Genomic DNA, 24,952 nt, shown 5'->3' with positions numbered 1-24,952 from the left:
TGTTCAAGTGACCTTGCAGCTAGGAATATGCAAAGTCTGTTGAGTAGTAATGCGGAAAAATACATATATTATAGCTACTGCTGTTTGTCCTCTGTGTGTTTCACAAGTATAACATTTCTGTATAGATGATGTAGGTGTTTGGTAGACTTGGAAGTACTCTATCAGACATATTTGAGCTTGGTATGTCTCCACCAAGTCTTGTCTTGGTAAAGAGAAGATCAAAACAGTGATGATTACAGCATGGTAGCAAACCTTTTATAAACAAGCATAAACGGTAGGCCAGGTATCCTCTTGCATGGATCACTGCCTGTGCCACCACATGCGTGCCTCCGCCCAAGTATTGCTTTGAGGATACCCTCAGTAGGACAAAGAACAAAGATAAATTTATACAGTGTTTCAGTCATAGGTTTGCAGCTGTTCCTGTTGTTGCCTGTGCTGACTCACAGTCGACCACTTTAGGAAGGTATATTTGAGTCACAAGGTCCAATGCACACAGACCATAATTATGGCAATACTATCTTCCAGTCTCTCAATATGCAATGTATCTTTAGCGTTAGATGTGAATTCACTTTTGCGGTTGTTTCAATCTACTGGAAAACAGAAATACTCACGAATTGTCTTGACGGGACTTGGGAGGATGTACGTTTTGTGTGAAATGTACACGTTTCTCTCGAAGGTGAGATTTAACAATAAATAAAGCAATGGAAACTACAGTTTAATTCATAGCCTATGTCAGCTGGATAGGAGGCAATGAAGTCTGTGGAGTCCTAGAATCCACTACAAGATCAAAAGCATTCCTTTAAAACCTGAAATGAATTCCAGAACTTGATAGAAAATTTAATTTCACATGTTCAACATCATGTGACACTTTTCCTTGTTAAAAGCACCAAAGAATTAAATGTGTTGTAAAAAGCCATTGTATGTTGTGATCCATTTGCACACTCAAATAGTTATTTGTTGAGCTCACTCCACTGCCTGTCACATACTGCTTGGAAACAAGGTTAGTAGCAAATGTAGATTTACAGACTTTATGAACATGCCTGTAAGAATCAAAAGCATTGACTAAGCAAGTAGTAACACTGAAGAAAGTGGCTGTAAGAACCTTTCTCAGCTTTTAAAAAAATCACCAGAAGGGATATTTGAGCCCAGAACAGAATGAGTTTCACATCTTTAACTTTTAATGCTCTAGATATGTCTCTTCATTGAATCCTTCTAAGATATTTGCTAAATACAATTTCAGTTCCCCTTAGGGCAACAATAAGACCAGATTCATTTTTAAAATTATACCCCTTCTTTTTTTTCCAACATTTTCAAATATGTCATTTTGAATTTTTATTTTATATCATCCAAATATGGAAAAAATTATAGCAAGGGAAAGAGTTATTTCCTGAAGTAATGTGAAAATCAGGAGCACAGAAATCGTAAACAGTACATATAGTTGAGAATCTGACACAAGTGTTTAAATGATACAACCAAAAAACCTAAAGAGAAAATGAATAACAACTAGCAAGGAACAAAAATAAATTCATACAGAAAGGTACTACAAATACACTAGGAAAGGAGGACAAAGTAAAATTCAGAACTACTACATCAAAGATAAGGGAAACAAACAATGGATAGTACAAAGAAATCTCAGTATTTAATAGTTCCATTGCTTCGATCCTTACAACAACAAAAAAAAGATAGTCACCAGGTTCCTAATGGTAGTGATTCTAAGATGAGTGAATTACAGGCCAGATGAGGGAAAGCTGAAAGATATTTTGATAGTTAAGATATGTTCCAGTTGGCAGAATCTTGTGATGTTCATGCTGGACTATCTACCAAACTAGCTAAAGAAATCTCAGTACCTTTAGCAACTGTCTTTCAGGGATGGAGAACAGGAAAGGGCAAATACCACATCTTTCTTTAGAAAAGAAAAAGGGAAGATGAGGAATTACTAATCAGTGAGCCTACAGGTAACAGCAGCAAAAATATTTGACAAAATTGTTAAATAAACAGTTTAAGGTCTTCTAATGGACAGGAAAGGTGATAAGAACCAGCTGACACAGATTAATCAAGAACAAGTCACGTCAAATCACTCTAATTGCTTTCTCAACTTGGAAACTTGCCTAGTGAATAAGAGGAAGAAGTAGAATTAAAATACTTAATCTATTATAAGACTTTTTTTTGCTATCCTAGATGATAGTCAAATCAGAGAATTACATTCTAGGTGTAATCACTGCTAGGAAGATAAATATCTGGTGGGAAAAAATGCACTTACTGAGTAGCTTTCAAGGGCTGGATGTCAGATCTGAAATGGAATCATGAAGAAGTCTGACAATATTTCCAGTAATGATCTGGATGAAGAAATAGAAAGCACATTCATGAAAGTGAACGTTACATCTAGTTGCAAGTGAATTAATGCACTCTGGGTGGTAAGACTAAAAGTTTGCATTACCTTGGTAAATCATCAGAAAACATCAAGTACTAGCAAGAATTAATGAAGAAAGTATCATTTGTGAAATAACTACAAAAACATGATTCCAACAATACTGACCAGGTATATTCATCTCCAGTCCAAGCACAGGACTTGGAAGAGCAGCAGCATTAGAAAACTCCTGTTAGAAAACTCTTTGGGAAAAAGAGGCGCAGAATGCTGCTCACTATATGTTGGATGCGAGAAAACAGAACTTTATTAGAAGCTACAGAACACTCAGAAGGAAAGACAAAAGATGTAGGACTGAGACTGGATTTATATTCTATTACTGGACTCTCAGTGAAACTGAAAATAAGACATTTCTGAATCTGTGTTAGTCCTGACTACAAGGATAAAGGTTTGAAACTGGCAGACATCACAGTAAGCCAGGCAATGGTGGGGCTGCAAATCAGATACCCAGTCAGAAAGAGTTTCAGCTCATCAGAGGAGAAATCGGAGACAGACTAGTTAATGAGAAATGTATTTGAAGAGAGTCCTGTAACAACACTACTCCAGTTAATATAAATAGGAATTCTCAGACTATAATTCATGTAAGGAATTAGGGCATTTGAGCAAACTAGTTTTAGCTTTTGACCCCAAATTGGAAAAAATAAAATACAATCACAAAATTATCCGCAAGACGGATATTCCATTTTTCATTTAGCTCTGTTCCTGACATCATTATCTGCAATTTCTTCATTGAATCAAGAAGTGACAGGGATAAAACTTAATGAGAGGAGAAACTAAATAGTTATAATTCAAACATCTCCCAGATCATGGCTCCCAGATCACATCATACATAGTTTCCATGCACCTTAGTAGAGTACATTTCACACTTTGATAACTGTTAGTAGTGCCTGCTTCCATCATGTACTTCAAGCTAGCATCTTGTTTCAGAAGTTTCCTTCTATGAGCATGCTATTCATATTGCTTCTGTTTCACTATGTCTCTTAAGGGTTAATGCTTGAGGTTCTATTTTACGAAATAACTGGTTACCAAGTTTCTGAGTATTTATTTGAGATGCTTTACACTACCTGAAATGCTTCTGAAAATTGTAAGGAATTAATTAGGATCAAGGCCATGAGGTCTGATCTCCATCAGTGTCATTAAGGTTTCACAAAAGGTTAACCTATCTGTTAACCTCTACAGGAGTAGCATCTCTGTTGCATGTTCCTGCCATTATCCTTAAAAACAGGTTCTTGTATTTTATCACTTTATGAGCTACCTCAGCTCACTAAGCTGGCAGAAATTAAATACAACAACAACAACAAAAAACTATCAACAAGGTGAAGGGGAAGTAGTGTCAGGAAGCAGGAAAGCTGCTAAACTGCCCTAGATGTTCTGCAAACCTCCTTGACCAGAATCCAACTGCAAATGTGAGTGAACTTACTCTTAATTGGATAGGAGATCACCTTTTTGATATATACTTCCAGATTACAATTCAGGCCGTATGGTTACATTAAAAAACTAAAATCAATCAACTTACTGCGAGAAAGATTCTCAAGGGCTTTTCCAAGTTTTTTGCTCTCTTGAAGAATATGATTTAGCTCATCAAAATCATGGTTCTCCGGTTTTGTCCTCCAATCCCACTTAGGATGCTCTATTGACCTTGGCACTAAATATACACAGATATATACATGAAGTTTAGATTTGGTAGTTCAGACTCCTACAGGAGAAAACAAATAGCTGTACAATGTGTTTACAAGCTCAAGAATCTTGAGTGGAAATTGTTTAGTTATCTTCTTATTTAAAAGCTGGAAATATTTTCTTTGGTCAATGTGAAACAGAAATGAAAACATCTGTGAGCAAATACATACTCTGGATGACTATTATGACTGAATTAATTGGCAATGAGCAATAACTAATGCTAACAATTAAAAAATAACAAAAATTCTGATGCTTACAGAAAATAAACTTAGTCTTTGGGAAATTCAGTCCAAAACTCTGTTTCCTATGTGTTATTTACTACTGAAACCTTTGACTAAAATTCAAAATAAGTTTTTCCACTGCTAAGCTAACCTCCCATCCAAATGCAGAGATAAGGAGAAGGAGTTCCTGAGGTATTTAGGACTCACAATACTTAATGCCGCATCAATGAATGTGAACATTCTGAACAACTTTTAGAAATGAGAACAAAAATAATGTTTCTGGATCTAGTGACTTCTAAACTAAAAGCAATTGTCGGGTTGTTTCCAAACACAGCATTGCCATGCTGGGAAGCACACACACTGCTGTGAAGATGATTATGTTTAGTTCACATTCGCAACAGAAAGAACCAGCTGCATTTACCAGTGGTTGATTACTACTCCCCTAAGAATAACTTCAAAAGTAAAGCATGCAAAGATACATTCAATGCCTGCTGGCCAGCTTTGAAATATTAATTTTCAATTTTGATAGCTGTTAACTAATTTATGATTACAAACATCATTTTCATTAAACACTACAAAGAAAACTTTCAGACTCCTAAAGACTTTGCAAAAAAATACAAAACACCAAAGGTATCTCGTGATCATTTGCAATTTCAAAGTGCTTTTATAATGGTATGGGGAAATTTATCTCGGACTTTAAGCTTTGGTAGCCAGTACAAAATGTTTTAAAAACTGCTGCCATTGAAATTTGCCTTAGTGCTAAATGTCCTGTGGATGTATATAGAATATGCTCTACTCTGGATCAACTCCAGGAGGTAAAGCTGAGGTTAAGTCAAATGCCAGGTAAGGAAATGGCACAATGCCCCCCAAATGTCACAAAAATAAATAAAATAATTTTTAAAACAATGATTCCATGTCCCATAGCCATACATGAAATCATTTATAAACTGGACATCCAGAGTCTGAAAATCCAGGGTTTATTCTGATCTGTAACTCCCACTTAGGAACCTGGTTAAGTTTTTCGGATACTAGCATACTGGACTGCAATTACAGACATACTCAAAGACTGAAGACATTAAAAAGGATGTACAGAAAACAGACTAGGAAGAAAGAAACACAGGAAGTCTCAAGAAAGAGAATGGAAGAGAGTGGAAAATTGGAGTGGAAAATGTCAGTCTCATTCTCCGTTGCGTTCAAAGGGTCATGTATTTCTGAAAAGGAATTCTGAGGATGGGAACTAATGAACTATGGTCATTTCTAGTACCAAATAGAGGCATTCACGTACTAGGCCTGTCAGATGGACAGCTTACAGGTTTTTATTACTTCCTTTAAAAGCTAATTATTTAACTTACTGTTTTAGAAGGGACCATGTTCATTAGAATTCATGTAAATTTTTGTGTGATTGACATTTCCCTCTATTAATAAATAACTCCAATTAAGTAGCACAATTTCAGTGTTTCACATTTTTGCTTATTTTCCAGAAAATGAAATGTTACTTCTAGTATTTTTTCTAAATTTTCTGTAGTTCTACTAACTCCTAATAGAAATATCTAGTAAACTTGCACAGAAATTCTATGAGTTAATTCCACTTTTACTCCTGAAGTTCACATGAAGATCCTATGTACTTTAATTACCTGCTTTTTCAGTTTTCCTTCACTGTACCAACAAGATATTCTTCAGCATCACTCACTAACCTACTACCAGATTAACAGATTTTTCTTTCCATGTACAATGCAGCATTGAGCTCACCATAGCACAGAAACCCCACATTACCACCAAAATACAACAGAGAGCAATTTCATATAGTAATACCATGAACAAAGATATCCAAGGCTTGGAGCTACCAGGCTGCATAAAACTGCAGCAGGTTGGAGTGTGATATCACATCATTTTTAAATGAATTACATTTTTCAAAATTCGTAAGGACAGAATTTTTTGAGAAACAATATGATTTCAAAATAAAATCTGTCATGAGACCCACAACAGATGTTGAATGACACAAACACCATTTCCACTCAACAGCTGTGAAGCTTCCAAGGATCAGCAGTCATTTGGTATGTGGATCAACCTGCATCAGAAACATGTGAGTTTCGAGTTTTGCCTTCAAAAGAGTGAATTAGTTCCTAGTTTGGTCTGGTCTCTAGTTTCAGGGAAATGTCCCACAGACACCAAAATCTTTGTCCTGTATCTCACTAAGTGGATACTGGGAAAGCAGTCAAAAGCCTGGCAGAAATTTTCTCTGTTTGTTGGTTAGCAGTCTGGATATTAATAAACCATTTTGTACTTCAGTGAAAATGTATCCAAAACAGACACATTATGGAACAACTCTGTTTCAATAACTTACTTTATTAAGACAAAACTGAGGAAGAAGATATGCAGAATTAAAAACTTTTATTACTTCTAGAAGACTTAGTTCTTTTTAGCTACTTACTCATCCAAGAAATGATTGAATACTAAAATTAAAAACTCCTTTGTTATATCATGTGACAAGTGTCTCTCCTTTCAAGGTTCATTTTCTGCTAACTTTTAAATGCTTTGAAAATGTGAACTTGTACCATCCCGACAATATGATCAACAAAACCAGCCTTTCCAAAGCAGATGGCTTTATGTGAAGCATGCAGAACACAAACACAATAATGACCCTTCCCTGGCATCTTTTGAAACACATCTTTTCCTCTACGAAGTTCATCGTACACCATTTCACATGTATCTTAAGTCACATTTATCAAAATCCATTCATTACATTCCAACTTTCTTCCTTTATTATACCCAATCATTCCTCAAATTCATGTCAGTAATTTTAAATCTGTTATCACATTTGTTGTTTTGAGACATTTATGTACTTACACTTGAGATTATCTGACTATCATGTAGAAGACCTATGACAACTACGCATAGAGAGCATTTGGGTAGAAATATTTAGCTTATCCCTTTCTTTTCCCCCTTTCCCATCTCATCTTAGGAGAGGGCAAAAACACGCTTCCCTGTATTTCTGCTTTTCTGGTGTATCCTTCACCCTCCACCCATCCCACATACAGCCCCCACCCCAGCAAATGCACAACAAAAACAGATTCATTTCTAACTTTGTGTTAAAATCTGTCATAAATCAGCAGACCATTGTTTTATTGTAGCAGAAAAACAGAATTGTTTCAGTATCATTTTTACCTCGATATACTTGTTTTCAAAACATAGTTTGCAGATGAAAATTTATACCTATCAAAAGGCACCAGGCCACATATTCAAGCACACAATTTCACTGTAGGAGAAAAGACCTTCCTAGACTAGGAACTACATTTCATTAACACTTTGTATGCTAATCTTGCATCCCAAAGAACAAAAATGCCGATATTATTGAACATAAAATTGCTCAGGTATTGAAATCTTCCAAGATCTTTGAGATTACAGTTCTTACTGTGATATCACAGCAAAACTCATTTACACAATACCTGGATACTAGAAGGCTAAGTGCATGAAGGCCAATAGCAATAGACAGCCAATTGGTGATTAGAAGTATTTAACACCAAAAATGGCTTACAGAAACCTGGAAAGAGAACAGTGAACTGTAGTGGAGGGAAAGAATGACTTGTGAACTGATTTAATATGTAGCTGGCAAAGACATCAACCTATTTTGCCTAATAGTAGCTAACTGGATAGCAAGAAGTCTGTTTCACAGACTACTTAGAAACTTCAAAATTGATTATTCTTCAAATACTGGATGTAATTATCCAAGTATTTCATTGAACGGGCACACATGAACACAAACAGACACCTAGCTTCAAACTTCTTCCCTTGCCAGACTAGAATAGAATCCTAGGTATATTCTTGCATCTATACTCTGGAATGCATCAAGAGAGGCAAGAGAGGTGAATGTCCCCCTCTACTCTGCTCTCATAAGGCCCCATTTGGAGTACTGAGTCCAGCCTTGGGGCCCTAACACAGGAAAGATGTGGTGCTTCTGGAGAGGGTTAAGAGGAGGACCATGAAGACGATCAGAAGGCTGGAGCACCTCTCCTACAAAAGAAAGCTGAGAGAGCTGACCTCGTTTTGTCTGGGAAAGAGAACGTCCTAGTGAGAACTCATTGTAGTCTTCCAGTTTTAAATGAGAGCTTATAAACAGAAGGGAGACCAACTTTTCACATGGACGAGTAGTGATAGAAAAAGGAGTACAGTTTTAAACTAAAATGGGGAGATTTAGACTATACATTGGAAGAACATTTTTTACTCAGAGAGTGGTGAGACACTGGAACAGGCTGCCCGGAGAAGCTGTGGACACCCCACCCTTGGAGATGTTCAAAATCAGGTTGGATGGGGCCCCAGGCAGCCTGATCTAGAGGCTGGGAACCCTGCCCATGACAGAGTGTTGGAACTAGACATTCTTTAAGGTCTCTTCCAATCCAACTCATTCCATGACTCTATGATTTAATCAAGTTAAAAGTTCTAGATCATTTGTAAAAGACAGTCCTTTGACAAAAGTTGTGGAACAGAATACCTTGTCATTTTTCTTTGGGAAGGGAGAGGTATGTTTTAAGGTATGTTATTGTAGGGAAAGTAAGAAGACAGCTGAGGGGTTTTGAGGTATTTTACACAAATCTGGAAGTAAATTTTTATCTCTCGTTAGGCCCTCATATTATTTTCAGTTAAACTCCTTACTATCTCAAAAAAAAAAAAAAAAAAAAAAAAAGACACAACCTTACAATCACACCCAAAAATGTCTTAAAGTACAATCTGAAAGCACACAGCAGGTGGGAAGTCTGGATAGAGTAGTGAATTGCTGCTGAACATGCTTGTTTTCCACTCGTCTGAGTGGTTGAAGGAGCACACGGTGCCCACTGATTCTGGCATAAACCCAGCAAAAAAGGTCAGTATTAATTTGTTTGTTGGCAGAAAAGAAGAGAAGCAAGATATCACAAGAAAGCACATTGCTGATACTAGCCTGTGTGGTAGCACTTAAAATGTAGTTCAAAACCACAAGAAAATAAACAATGTGTTTAATGTATTTAAAAAGCCACACAGACATATTTGCAGGGGCAATTTAAAAAAAAAAAAGACAGAAGTACACTCTCGGCCATTGCTTCTATAAGCTGTTGTTACCCTGCAAAGACTGTAGATTATGAGTGACTGTCCACATCTCCCAATATATATTTACCTTAGATTTTGACATTCTGTGGCCACTGAGATATTTTCCATTATCTCCGCTTAAATCTAGACTTCCACATCTTGCTTTTCAGAGGAAAACCAGAAAGCTTTCTATTACTAAGTACATTCATCACCTGGGACACTTCATTAAACTCAAATATTCTTAAAAGTTTTTGCCATTATAAATAAAAAACTATAAAAAACTAGAATAAAATAAAATTTTGAAGCTCAATGAAAATGTAGATTATAATTATAAATTCATAATGCATATGAGAGTGAAGCAAGACTCAAACTCTTCTAATATGTCTCTCTAGTCATTACAACTGCTTATAGTTTGCTTTCCTTTTTAAACCTAATGAAAAGAAAAACTTAATGAAAAGAAACACAGACTATGGGTTTAAAAATGTGTGCAGTTAATAATGCAGTGAACCTTACATGACTTGGACTCCGGTGACGGTGGAGAGATATTGGACACGGCAAGGTCACTCTTTGACTTTTTAGGCTTCTTTGCATTTACCTGCCAAGGCTTATCATAACTTCTGAAATCTCTCCTTGTTCCTTTATTTTCTGTTTGAAGAATAAAATCCAGCAATTATAATCTTCACAGGGTCATTTTTAAAACACTTCATAAACAATCAATTCAGAAATTCCCAGTCTTATCAGTGGAAATCACATACAGCTCTTTTAGCACTACTTTTTCTTATTTTTGTTAAATTCCATATATTTTTTTTGTTTTCCTAAACACTAAAACTGAGAAATTCCCTCATGTCCTTTTATTTCAAAACATACTGTGTTCTTTCTTTTTATTATTATGAAGAAGTCATTAACCTCAGTATCATAATGTTTAACAGCCTATGTCTGAAACTTTAAAATTGATATAAATAGTGAATTTGTCCAGCAGTTGACTACAAACAAATGCTGGAGATTTTTTATAATCTGACACAGATAATCAGTCATTTTTTACACGCAAAACCAACATTCTCAGAAATGTTTGTTCCAAAATATCAAAGTTAAAATTTCTACTTTGGAATCACAAAAAATACTATTTTGTTGTGGTTTTTTGTTTTATTTTAATTTGCAATCAGAAATTGTCTGCAGGGGAGCTGTAAAGTATATTAAGTGCTGGAATTACGGCTTGTTAAAATTGCCTGTAGTAAAATCAATCAATCAAACAAACAAAAAATAAAAGCAACAAAACCCAGTAACCTCAATACATACAAACTCAGTTTATATAAAGGGAGATTATAAACAAGATGGAGACTGAGTTTCTATACAGGTAGATAGTGATAGGACAATGACGAATGATTTTAAACTAAAAGAGAGGTATTCAAGGCTAGTTTGGGTGGACTTGATCTATTGGAATTGGAACTGGATATTTGTTAAGGTCCCTTCCAACCCACAGCATTCCATGATTCTATTAGATCAGTATTTGCACATTAAATTCAGTTTCTAGTGGACAAACAGGATTTATTGTATGCTGAAAAGCACAGACTAGCACTTTCACAGTAAATACATGAGAATCCAAGAAACAACCCAGGAAAACTGTGGGAAGATTATACTGTAGCCCTTTCCATCTTACAGAACATACCTGATGCTTCACTCTCTGCCCAAAGGGCGGCAGAGCCAGACAGTGTTCTCTGAAGCTGACCACGGTTCCCTTGTTTAGACTGAAGATGATCAATTAAAAATGGGATTGGCTGGTCAGGTGTCTCTGTTATCAGCTTGGTCATCAACTCCTTTAGAAAATTTAGAGAAAACACAGATAAGGAAGTTAGAAGGAAGATGTGGCACTGTGTTGGCTTGTATTTAGAGTGGAAATCAATTACTAATATAGGCCAATATATTATATCAACCTACCAGGACAAAGAAAAATAAAAATCAGGTTATTAAGAACAAAACAATCAAGTTACTAAGAGCATTACAAAGCTGCATCAGCTCATCCAAAGAAGCTGTGGGTGCTCCATCATTTGAAGAATTTAAAGTTCAGTGTATGGGGCTTAGAAAAACCTGATCTTGTGAACGATCATCCTATTCACAGACTAGATAATCTTCAAGGATTCCTTCCAACTCATACTATCACAGTATCACAGTCTCGTGAGGGTTGGAAGGGACCTTAGAGATCATCGAGTCCAACCCCTGGGATTCAAGCCCCTGTGTAGCAGAGCATCACTTCTACCACTTACACCACAGGGGGGATTCGAACCCGGGCCCCTGGTGTTGCAACGCAGCGTTCCAACCACTGTGCCACCAGGGCACACAAAATCATTCTGATCCTCTAATTTACCCCCAAGCATAAATCTTATCAGAACTTCCATACAACTCAGCATCTACCTTTTACACACGTCATTTGATTAATATTTTTTTTCAAATACCAGTAGTTACTTGGTATTAAAATCAGCTGTTTTGGAAGAAGACAGTTAAGAATGAGCATAGCAAAAATGTCTATTAGTCTTTAAGAGGTTATTTGGATAATGAACTTAATAATGAACTTTAATTTTTGATTAGCCCTTAAGTGATCTGGTAGTTGGACTCGATAACAGTTTTGTAAGTCACTTCCAACTGGACTATTCTATTCTACCCACTTGTAAATATAACTAGCAGTATGCAATACTTGGACTATAACTTACTGTCTTACAATGCTTTCTGTTCGTTTTATTCAAGTACTGATATAAAAATCAGGTGTAAGTGAAAAATGAAAGGGAAACAAGTTTCCATTTCAGAAAGAGAAATTAAGCTTCAGAAGACAAAACAGTGTAATTTTCAGCAACTATGCACAGGGAACAAAAGAAGTATAACTCTATCTAGACTGCCTTTCAACAATGTAGGAAAATCCCTCTGACAAACATCATACAAGAAAAATCCAGAAGTTGGAATAATTCATCTTTTTGTTGCTTAGCAACACTCTAACAGCAAACCTTTTTTTCCCTGCCAAAATGCAAAATTAGTGACAAGTGGAAAGATGCAATTCTGTGCTTGTAAGGGACCACAATAGCTATAGGAATTCCACTGCAGAGGATTCTATTACCAAAGAAAAAGTGTCAATCTGTAACCTCTAAGATGCAATTTAAATCATTTATTTAAATTATGGTCTGAAAAATAAATTTTTCTGTTGTGGACTAATAAAAACTAAATGATGAGAACTGAGAGACATGCACTAATGCTATTAATTTTCTTTAGTGATGTGTGGGTGTTGGTAATACACTACAAAATTAAATATAGCTTGAGAAAAGATAAGAAGAGATCTACACATCAGTGTACGACCAGTGCTACTTGATTGTTGCGATAACTAAGCTACTTTTCCTAGGGGGGGGGGAGGAAGGAAAAGAAAAAAAAGGGGGGTCTTTAGTTAAAAAAAATAAAAAAATAAAAAAATACAGATTTGATAAATAAAAACTTAGACATTGCAATGAAACTTAAAAACACAGTTGCACAGAAATATGATATGACATCAGCTACTACTCAGGACCAGTTTTTTATTCACCCTTATATTGAAAAAGGGACCTCAGTGATCTAGAAATCAGTGGTGTCCCAGAGCATCATCAGCTAAACATTGCCAATCTGTGACAGCAAACTCAGTAAGATTAAAAGACCTATAGGTAGGGGTTATTTTTATCTAGTTGGAGTCACAAATTAGTTGAGCCAATACTGTACAAATGAAGGAAAAAAAAACAGTTCCTTCTTTATGAGGAATTTTCATGAAATAAAATTAGTGTACAATTCCAAAACATTACTATTTCTTTATATGGTGTCAAAGGACCTACCTCCATTCACCCAGGCTCCAACCTTGCTGTTGATGCCCATGATAATTGTAAAGATTAGACTCTTGTCATCCCTAGCAAGTAGGCGGTTAATAGGAAATAGGTTATTTGCCTGTCTTTGGTAGTTTGGTTAAGACACAGCAGGGAGGGAAAGCAAAAAATTCACAAAGCCTCTAATCCTACTTGGCACTCAGCTCACATTTTAAGTTAAAACCCTGTTTTTTCTCTAGTTAAGTGTATACTATACTTTAGGAATGCCTACAGTGAGGGCATTCTCACTGCAGCACTATTCCTTATTAAAAGAGAAACTGTCTTAAGCTTCCATTCAAACTATCCAAAGCTGACTTGATGCTCTCATGTGTTGCTCAAATGACAGCCCAATAGACAGAAGGATAAATGTATTCAATAGTACTGTAATATACTCTTATAAGTTTGAAATAGTTCAGAAAAGACGCCAGAGATGGCAAAGGTATTAAATGAAAAACTCTAGTTATAAAAATAAAACTCCTTTCTGGGTAGCAGCAGTCTGATCTGACTCACAATATGTTAAGTAGGGAAGTTTTCTCCAAAAAAAATAAAAAAAGAAAACAGACAAACTATTTTCAATGAAGCCGCCTCTGCGCTAACAGTAGAATAAAAATGGCACACGATAACTAAAGCTGGGATTCATTTCTTAAGAAAAAAATCAAGAGAGAAGTTTTGACTATGCATGAAAAAGCACTGCAAGATGTTTGCTTGCCTCTAAAAATATTAATTACGTTTTTTTGCCCTTTTTCCCTATTTCACCTAATTCAGAAAACAAAAGTGTTTCCTATGTTTACAATATGTTTTCCTACATGCACTGTATCTTAATGATAGTGAATAAAAAGTCATTACAGACTGGGTCTCCAGGATGCCAGATGAACCCATCACACATCATATCTCTTTCCTTCTATCTTATTTCCACCACTACAACTTCTCACTTTGTGTCCTTTCTGACATCCTTTTGCCCTCTCTATCAGTGTCACTCACTCAGACTTCCCCCTCCAGCTGTGTAACAGGCAAAGAAACACAACCAAAGGTCAGTACGTATTAATTCCCTTTGCACTCATGAAAGATGCACAGAAAAGTGGTGAAAGGGAACTTGCAAGACTACTATAGACCCCAGCACTTTGGTAAGTAAGTTTATTTCTGCTGCTTTCTCAATGAACTTCCCCAAGTAAAATTCTGCAGGGTCTGCCCCATCCAGAATGCACCTTGAGCATGGTAGGGAAAAAAAAAGAAGGGGGGTGCAGGGAGGGGGCTAGAAAAGTGAAACAAGATCCAGTTGAATACACACTCATTAATTTTACTAAACTATATTGCTGTACTGTTTTAAAAGGTTAGTATTTCCAAAACAGAGATTCATTCACATAATAATAACAGTGTGAAAGATTCTGGGGAGGGAAGAATGCATGGGGGTCAGAGGAAGGGGGGGTTGTCACAGGAATGAACTACAGAGAAAAAACACCATTGTGTTGTCCTGAGGTCCTCTACTTGTTATTCAACATAGCCTCAAAATTCAATTTCCCTGTGATTGCCCATGCACTTAATATAAATTAAACAGTCTTCACAGTCTATTAATCATAGCCCCAATTACAGGAAGGCTCTAATTAGCTGTGTCTAAACGTACCTACCAGGTTATTAAGTTAATTAAGAGACATTCTATCTTACCTTATAATTGATAACAGTAAGTAGACAACAATCACAAGTTTTAACTATATAGACATCTACAGAGTATGGCAGAACACACACAGATTTTGTCAGTACTACGCTCTCTTCATGTTTTAAATCAAATGTTTAAAGTTGGCAGAGTAAATTACCCTCAAAAGACGTTTGTTCTCTCTTTTCTGACCAAATAAAAAGACAAGAAGGCTTAGCTTAAAATACAAGGTTTGGATAGTATTCAGTCCAAAATCAAACAATTACAGTATTAATTAAATACAGTCGTATTCACACAGTCCAGTCAGTGAAGAAGCCCAGGGGAGACCAGAGAGCTGCTCACCTCCACTTACGATAAGAACTGCTCTTCAGGCTCCACTGACTTTATTGACTGCATTGCCCATGACAGAGCTTAGACACCTAGAAGACAGGTAGATTTCTACATGTAGCTTTGGAAGTCGCTTCATTAGGCTGTAAGTGAACACAAACTCTATAACTGAGTGAAAACCTGATTTTAATAAAGGCTTTTAGTGATTGATGCATTTGTTCCCCAGAATCTCTTTCTGATTTGTGCAGTAATATACTAAATTGTTGAAGTTCTCGTTCCTATAATGAGGAAAAGAAGTGGGATTCAGAAAACAAACATCACCGAATAACTAGAAGTCGTCCTTAAAAGCACAGCTATTACTTGACTTTACCAATTCAGTACTAATAGATCAGTTTCTGGGGCTATATTACTAATCATGCATACAGAGAGCCTCTGGAGAGCAGAACAGAACATAGTCCATCTACTACAAACTCACTGCAAATCACACAGTCAGTTCCTTGAGTTGGATGAACTAGTGCTCTCTGATAGAAATCCCACTCATGCACATTATAGCCAATAAAATACACATCACTGATCTTACTGATGCAGAAACAAAAACCTTTTGCATACATGGACAATTCTGAAGATCCACTGAGTAATCTCATGATAGTGTGCCCCAGTGGTGCAGTATTGTGTCCTGGTGGCACAGTGGTAGGAATGCCGCTTTGCAACACCGGTGCCCGGGTTCGAATCCCCCTGTGGCGCAACTGGTAGAAGTGCTGCTCTGCTACACAGGAGGCTCGAATCCCGGGGGTTGGACTCGATGATCTCTAAGGTCCCTTCCAACCCGCACGAGACTATGATACTACGATACTAAAACCACTGCAAATGTGCATGCGCAATATCAATCTGAAACTCTTGTTGTATTTTTTCCTTTGAGAGTTTCTTTCCACTTATCTTATTCTTCACATTTCAAATAACTTTGTCCCTAGTCAATTCTTTCAACCCCACAAAATAGTTTCAAATATATTTACTCTTTGGCTTTATTTCTAAAAGCTTTCCTTCCTTTCAATCATTCTAGACAAGAATGCTGTTTACAGGGAGGTAACCAGCACTAGGTTACTCCAAAACTACTTCACAGTAGCAGAATGAAAGGTAAAGGTATTATCTCTGACATGGCAAATGTCAACAGTGTCCCTTTTTTTCCCCCAGTTTTCAAATCACAACAATTTTCAATAATAGCTTATATTTCTTTCTGCAGCCCTCTATCTCTGCATAACAATCTCAGACTTGTGGAAGCATACCGTATCATTATCTAGACTCAGCAAGGATTTATCAAACAAGGGTAGTTCCTATTGCAGTAGACATACTGTAAGGTTTATCTCAAATGTAATTCAGAAATATTCATCAGTTTCCACCCACTCTGTCAACCAGACAAAACACTTCACGGTTCAACTACGAGAAAATAAAAACCTCTGGTTGTCTGAAAGGTTTAAAGGATGTGTATTGAGAGGAATACGCATAGATAAGGGCAAGGAAAGAGTACCACAACCTGGACTGATTTCCTTAAATTAAAGCACTAAGGCAAAACTAACTGTACATTCTTGCCTTTCGTAATACCCAATAAGTTATAGTTGACTTTCTCTATGAACTGAAATAATCTTACACCAATTTCAATGTCTAAGGTGAAGTTATTTCTTCCTCAGCATTCAATGATTCTGAAACTGTTAAAAAGTTATATCATATTTCCAGCTTAAACTTCACTGCCAGTTCACACCTACCTACATATTTGTTTTGTCTTGTTTGTTTGTTTTTCAAGAGAAAGTTACACTAGGAATTAAAGCACTAGATATTTTCATGGCTGCCTCTGGTCGAACCCTATCCAGTAACTAAGCATCCAGCACCACTCATTCATTCCTGTACCCACAGAACGAGGGAGAGAACTGGAAGAGCAAAAGCAGGAAAAACTTGTGGATCAAGATGAAGATAGTTTAGTAAGTGAAAAAAAACAAACAAAAAATACAAGTGATACAAAGGCAATCACTTACCACCTTTCTTCACAAACAGACTGATGCCCAGGCATTGTCTGAGCAGTGACTGCCTTGGAAAAAATCTACCCTTAGTTTCTAATGTTGAGCATGATATTATACATTGCGGAATATCTCTTTGGTCAGCTCAGGTCAGTTGGGTTCTTTCCCAGCTTCTTGCCTACTCCAGCTCATACACTGAGTGTGCAGAGCAGGGAGCAGAAACGCCCTAATGCTGTGCCAGCACCAGTCAGCAATGGCTACATATCAGTGTGCTACAAACACTGCTTTAGTCATAAGTCTAAAACACAACAGCACCACATGGTTTGCTGTGAGGAAAAGCAACTCCACCCCAACCATGTGCAGTACATCTCTACACAGTAATGGTTATTAAGAGTTTATAACTGGAAATTAGACAAAGGTGGTAGTTGAAAAAAATGAATGGTACATTAAGGGAATTAATGGGAAAAGGATTTAGACTTAGATCGTTTTGATGCTTGAGAAGTAAATAACTATAAAGTCAGGTGCGTGTATAAAATGCCTTCATGAACTAGATCAGTGTTCTAGGATTGAAGAACTTTAAGCATTTTCTACCTTCCAGAAGCCTAACCCCCCAAATTAGGTCTGTTTTAGAATTTATACAAACATTCTGAAGTTCAACAAAAGTAATACAACTACCAACCATACATGTTGGCTGCTTTTCTGTTTTGATTTTGTTTTGGTTTTGTTTTAAACTGGATTATTTTTCCCAATAAAGTTTAAAAACATGCAAATGTATGTTTTAAAATTAGATCGCACATTGGATATGCTGCTGATAAATTATCAAAAGAAAAATTCATCCAAAACACATGCATCCCATTTATCACTTCTAATGCAATTTTCTGGTTCCTATTTTCAGTATTCAGGGAATTTAACTGATTGATTCACCAGTGCTTAAAGAACATTAGTATGCAGGACATGATTTAATACTTTTTCCAGTAAGAAACTCATTATAATATCCACACACAATACCAGAAATATGACATTGACAAACTTGGTCTAAAAATTGTGAGTCCCAATGTCACATTATTTAAAATCTCAGTTCTCAACACAGTTGAGTTGGCAGAAGAAGCACCCGAGTCCAGAGTTTAGCAACGGCATAAAGCTGGTGAATGCTGCAGCCCACCTTCTGGGCAATGCACATACCATCCACACCCAGAGCCCAAACCATGTGAGAAGTAAATTGACTTGTCTACTATATTAAAATGAAAGTCACTTTGATACAGTACATTCTCTTTGCAATGGGGAGAAGGGGATGGAAGAGCTCCAGGTACAGAACCACTTTCTTTGTTCTGTGAAGGACTGTTTACATGGGCAGATAGAACAAGGAGGACTGGCTTTAAACTAAATGCAGGGGAAATGTAGGTTAGATATGAGGAGGAAGTTTTTCACTCAGAGGGTGGTGACGCACTGGAACAGGTTGTCCAAGGATGTTGAATGTCCTGGAGGGATCACAATGATCATCCAGTTTCAACCCCCCTGCAAGGTGCAGGGTCACGATCCACCAGACCAGGCTGCCCAGAGCCACATCCAGCCTGGCCTTGAAAGCCTCCAGGGATGGGGCATCCACAACCTCCTCAGGCAGTTTGTTCCAGTGCGTCACCTACCTCTGAATGAAAAACTTCCTCCTAATATCTAACCTAAACCTCCCCTGTCTCAGTTTAAGATCGTTCCCCCTTGTCCTATCACTACCAACCCTTATAAACAGCCATTCCCCCTCTTGTTTATATGCTTCCTTGAAGTATTGAAGTATTTATCCCCTCAAGTGTATATTCATGAATGCATTCCTAATATGCAATCCAAATTCCACATAAAACAAGAATAATTCCTTCTGTTTGACAAATACATTTATTTGTTTCAAAATTACTTTGACACATATTTGATATTACAGGCTATGACATATCTTAGGGTAATAAATGTGCATAGTCCATGAATTTTCCATGTAAGCCAGTCCTCAAGTTAATATCATTTGCACATTAAATATATATATATATATATGTGTGTGTGTGTGTGTGTGTGTGTATATAATTTATAAGTATATATATAAAATATATACAAATATATAAATATATATACAAATATATAAAATATTGACCTTCAAAAAGAACAAACTAAATTTTTGCCACTTCATATTTAATCATTTTAAAAGCTAGTTAAAATTTTGCTTCCTATATAACAACAACAGTGATGAACAGTCATATCAGAAAGGCCTGATATTTTATTTGGACCATTTACTTTGTGGAAAATCTTTATAGCCCCTTCCAACCCAAAATATTCAGTGATTCTTTTCAGTGATACTCAGTACCAGGACAATCAATTAGCAGTGGGCACAATCTGTAACACGAAAGGTTCCATCTAATCCACAGGAAACATTTCTTTACTGTGTGGGTCACCAAGCAATGGCACATGTAGCCCAGAGAGACCCCTTCCTGGATATCTCCAAAAGGTACCTGGACATGAGCTTAGGCATCCTGCTCTGGATGTCCCAGCCCAAGCAGGAGCTGGGCCAGGCAGACCCAGAGATCCCTTTCAACGTCAACCAGTCTGGGATTCTGCAAACTTGCAGTTCTAGAAAAATAAATTATGGTTGGATCAGGACGCTCAAATTTCAGTATTTCATTTCAGACCTCTTGGTTCATTTTGAGGCTGTCACCCAATTCAAGCTTTAAACGAAAGTTGAAATCACATCAATTGTAGCAATTAGGTGGTGTCTTTCATATATAAAGTTTTGAAATCACTCATTAAACCAATCATTAACTGCCTATAAATTTAAAATTAAATTATGTTTCCGTTCCCCTTACATATCCACTTTATTTAATCAGTGTGCTTATAATAAATTTATTTTGGAAGTTTAAGCACAACCTAATAAGTAATTTTTATCATATGGGTTTGGATTTATTTTAATCATTTATTTAGTTAGTTATTTTGGGAATATGGCTTATTAGAAGAGAGTGAATTGATCTTTTGAATTTTCAGTTAAATCATTTAAAAATAAAGCTTTCATTACAGATTTCAAATAAGAATTTTAAGACTTCTGGACATACACATGATTGTACTAGGAACTCTATGGAACAATAAAAGATACAGAATCAAAACAAAAAGTTAAGAAAAACTTAGCTAATCCAAAGCTAAAATTGGTTCTTGACAATCTCTGTAGTACTGATAACATTAGTGTGACTTGAAAACACTCCAGGTACATAAACTGTAAGTGAACCTTTGTAATCTGATATACCTTCGGAATACACTTATTTTATCCAAACACTTCAGGATCAAACAAAGCCAATCACAGCAAAGTGACCAGAATCCAAAAGTACTTTTTCAAGGTAGCTGCCTGAATAACTATGCTACAGTCTGCTGACGCTCTCCAGCAAGGAGGTGCAAGTCTAATCCCCACAGGCTGAATCAGACATCCCACAGTCCCCAAGCAAGTGAAAAACAGAAGGATTCTCTGACCATTTCTGATTGTATTGTAAACTCAAAAAGCACGCATTGATCAGCAATTTTTTTTAAAATGACAGCAGATCGTAATCTTCTAAAGAGTGCTTTAAAAATAACAAAAATATTTTATAACAAATTCACATAAAAACACAAACCCTAAGTAAAATAACTTTTTAGCCTTCCTAGAAAGTGTGAGCTCATGCTTTCACACAAATATAATGACATACCTAAGGCAGAATGCTATGAATTATAATGAAAATAAAAACTGTGACTAGACAGTGTTGGATTGCATGGATTACAGGTGGAAAGTACCTTTGAGTTTCAGATTAACAAGAACAAAGCATGTACTTGGGCTGCACATAAAGTTGTGGCAAGCAACGTCAGATGTAGGAACAAGAGGTAAAGGGAAATAAAGAATAGTGAGTTGATGTGGCAAGGTTTTGGAGTCAGCAGTGCAGGCTGCACGGGTGCCTCCGATGAGCACAGACTTGCACTGCCCCATGTCAGAACAGAGCCAGCTGTAGCTGCTCCAAAAGGAACCCACTGCTGTCATGAGTGATACTGAGTGTGCTCTGGGAGAGCGGATTTAAGGAAGGGAAATACTGCTGGGCAACAGCAGCTGGGAGATAGGAGTGAGAAATGGGAGAGAAACAGCCCTGTAGCCATCAAGATCAGTGCAGGAGGAGGACAGGATGTACTCTAGAGGCAGAGTAGAAGTGCTTTGCAGACCAACAGAGGCCTACTGTGAAGCAGGATGTACCCCTGCAGCCTATGGGCATCATACAGAGCAGAGCTCCACTGACAGCCATGAAGGAGCCACAGCTCACAGAGAGCCCCCACAGGAGCCTGTGGAGAGGAGACCACAGTTGGCCAGGACTGGGGGAGCTGCTATCCATGGGACCCATGCAGTCCTGAAGGGTGGGCCCTGTGGTATGGACCCATATTAGAGCAGTGCTTTGAGAGCTGCAGCCTGTGGAAAGCCCATGTGAGATCAACAGTAGTTGGTAGTAGTCCAATTACAAGTTTTGTTTATAGATTTTGAATAGATGAATATCTATTCAAGATATGCATCTTTATTTCCTTTTATTTACCTGAGAGACTGATTTGTTCTCCTAAGACTTCATACCAATATTGAAACCAGTTTTTAAATAGAACTAAATGCTTATTATGTGCCAATACAATGGAGATGTCTGAACTGGAAAGGTCAGAATTTGTTGCTATAGAAAAATCTGGAAATTCAATTTCATCACAGCAGAACACAGACTTTTCTTTTATATATCTGCAGAATTTATGCACTGTAAATAGGGCTGAAGCTCCTTCAATAAGACTAGTGAGTATTGACAAGGATATTTTAATATTTCACATTAAAATACAGACGATTATTTCACCTATAAAGCAATTACTTGATTGATTCAAAGCCAAGTAAGTGTATCCTTTTTCCCCTTTACAGGAAAGGTCAGCCTGATTTGCCTTCTACAGGTAACATGAGGTACTATGTATCTTAATAGAATAATCACCTGCAAGCTGATACCTGAGAGTTCCCAGATGCTTTTGAGAATGCACAACCCTGTTCAGTTTGGTTCTACTCAGTTCATACACTACACTCACTGCAAATGAAGATTACAAAATTCTCCTTGTATACTAACACTTTTATATGTGTAGTAATTCTAACACACAGTTAGGAGTAACTGAGGTTTTTGCTTAATTAAATACCAATGTTCTACTCTGCAGTGAAAAATACAGTAAAATCCACACTGAAATCAGAACAAAAAGACTTGGTCCCCTTAAATGCAAAAATTCAGGAATTTTTTGCTATGCAAAAGCCATCAGCACATGGATATAATAAAGCTTGATTATCCATCAGTGATTTTAAAATAAGTAATAACCAGAAGAGAACTCACTGTTTAACCTTCTGGTTTTCTATACTCCAGGGGATCTTCCATCTTTCTGTGTACTGTCATTTATTACACGCTACCACATGACACAGACAACTGCAATAGTATGAGTGTAGCTGACTATAACTTTAGCCCCATTTTGGAAGACACATTAGTAATTCTAGTTCAGTTGGAAGTAAAATCCACCTGTGATTGCTTCCATGTGCATATTTATCATCCATTAGTTCACCCACAATTACTTGTATGACTTTCCTCATTAGCGAACAAGATGATAGAGAAATTGTCTTAATTATATCTTTTTTTCCCTTAATATTATTTTTAAAGTTCTGACAGATTTGTAACACGCTTAGCCTTCATGGATAATCACTTCATTTGGAGTCAAATTAAAATGGGTATTTCCATGCTTAAAGCTGGGAAACTTTTGAGAATGAATATCCCATCACAGTCAAACTACAAAACAAACTAAAGATGAGGCACATGCAAGAAAAAAGACACACACATACCCATTTTGACCTAAGCAGGACAGGCTAGAAGGACTGGGGTTTAGAGTGTAATGTGAACAATGAAAAGTCAAGTATGAGAGATGCAGATTCAGGGGAAGGGTATATTAACACTGAGTACAGAGCTGCCCATGGGCCACCTTCTAGGCTTCCCACGCTGTCTCCTGCTAGCGCTACCAGGTTCTTTGCTTTCCTGAGCCCTGAGAAAGTACAGTCATTGCCTCGGTCACCATTTGCAAATGGTCCAAGCTGCCAGAACAATCCTCAAGGCCTACTGAAGACAAACAGTAAGCTGTACAACAGACTGTGCCTATGAAGTAAAATCTTTACTTGCAAAGCAGGCACCGACCTTACCTTCTGAAAAGGCACACTCATATTGCAATTCCCAGGTCACCCCTGTTTGCTTACCTGATCTGCCAGAAATCATGTGCACAACTCACAGTAATCGAGTGTTCTTAAAACATATCCCCTAACACTCGTAAAGTTTGCCTATCAACTGGAAAGTCATTATCTAAATAGTTTTTGTGTAAGACATAAAATTAATGCTTAAGTACTGGCTTAAATGAAAATTTAAAAAAAAAAAACAACAAAAACCAAAGCACAAAAACCAACACAAAATCAGCCATCTGGTAGGAAGTATATAAAAGCATTCCTTTTTTCCATAACAATATATACACATACACATATATTAGTGATATACATCAGAATCATTAAACAACTCAGAATTCAACTGACAAACAAATTATGGGTTGTCTAAAACCCACCAAGAAAGGCTGATCCCAATTCTTTGCAAGAAATTAACTTTATTAGGCACCTTAACAAAGTCCACCTTCTTCCATGTCAGCACCAGTCGACAGAGCTGGTACTACCGCTTCAGATTTAAACAATACACTCAAGTACTATTGAAATTTGGAAGTACTTTGTATAAGTATGGATCTCACAATTATTTTGATGCTTTTTTTTTTTTTCTGATATTCTCTAACAAAAAATAACACCTCAATGTTCCAATGAATGTAGGGTAAAAAGATACAAAATGAACTCTTTGATTATGATAATAGACCCTATAATTACAGGAATTTACAGATTCCATTTTCTGTAATAATATGGTAAATTTTCATACACTCAGATATTAGACCTGGGAGCACATCTGAAGCAAAAGGTGTATTATTGAAGTCCTCCATGTGAAAATAATTGCATCAATGACTTTCACTGTTGCTTGGTGAACATTTACAGAGACAAAGAGTGGACAAGAGCACAGTGAGGCGGTGGGTGGTGCGTTTCAGCTAAAGGTGACCAGTCACTGTCACCTCACTGGTGCAGAATTTTACAAGCATAGCTATTCAGGCTCTTGTTCATTGCTGGCAAAAATGCATAGCAAATGGTGGTGGCTACATTAAAAATGAGTGTCTTAAAGCTCAGAATATGCTCTATCAAATATGCACTCTTTGTATCTGCTACGGTTTCTGTGAAAATAAAGAGGAGGCATTACTTTTGGATGGACTGGTACGTTTTATAAGCAGCCCAAGACGGTTCCTCTTCACTCACTGCAGCCCAAGAAAGCCAAGAGGTTCGACACCCATGGCCTAAGGCTTGCAAACACTACTGGTCAATGCAAAAGAGAACCTTGAAGAAAAAGGATGGGATAAATGCCACCAATATTGATGGCCAGTGTCTTCCCCAAAGGATTGACTGTTTTGTTCTCTATACAGTCAAGCCACAGAGACAGCTCGTAGGAGCTTAAAGAGACAACAAGAATACCAGTTCAGCCAAATTAGGAAGTATAGCTGAAAGTTAGCCTATCACAAAAACACTGCAGCTGGCTTTACCAAAACCTTTCAGTTCAGTAAAT

The 24,952-nt window shown here is 36.9% G+C and overlaps 1 protein-coding gene across 3 annotated transcripts in view; it reads right to left on the bottom strand.

Annotated features, from left to right (window-relative positions):
• Positions 1-24,952, bottom strand: part of C2H8orf34 (chromosome 2 C8orf34 homolog) — a 143,507-nt gene that overhangs the window by 103,726 nt on the left and 14,829 nt on the right. For 2 of the 3 annotated variants that reach the window (XR_004306247.1, XM_015855746.2), the window contains exons 2-4: positions 11,048-11,195; positions 9,895-10,026; positions 3,942-4,070 (exon numbers count right to left, since the gene is read on the bottom strand). Coding sequence is in view for 2 of the 3 variants with exons in the window: in XM_015855746.2 (XP_015711232.1) it covers positions 3,942-4,070; positions 9,895-10,026; positions 11,048-11,195 (409 nt within the window). In the remaining variant the exon portion in view is untranslated. The remainder of the gene's footprint in view (positions 1-3,941; positions 4,071-9,894; positions 10,027-11,047; positions 11,196-24,952) is intronic. The other variant, XM_015855747.2, reaches the window with a different exon arrangement.

The sequence above is a fragment of the Coturnix japonica genome, chromosome 2 (genome assembly GCF_001577835.2).
Source record: "Coturnix japonica isolate 7356 chromosome 2, Coturnix japonica 2.1, whole genome shotgun sequence".
NCBI classification, from domain to species: domain Eukaryota; kingdom Metazoa; phylum Chordata; class Aves; order Galliformes; family Phasianidae; genus Coturnix; species Coturnix japonica.
This window is presented reverse-complemented; position numbering and strand designations above follow the sequence as displayed.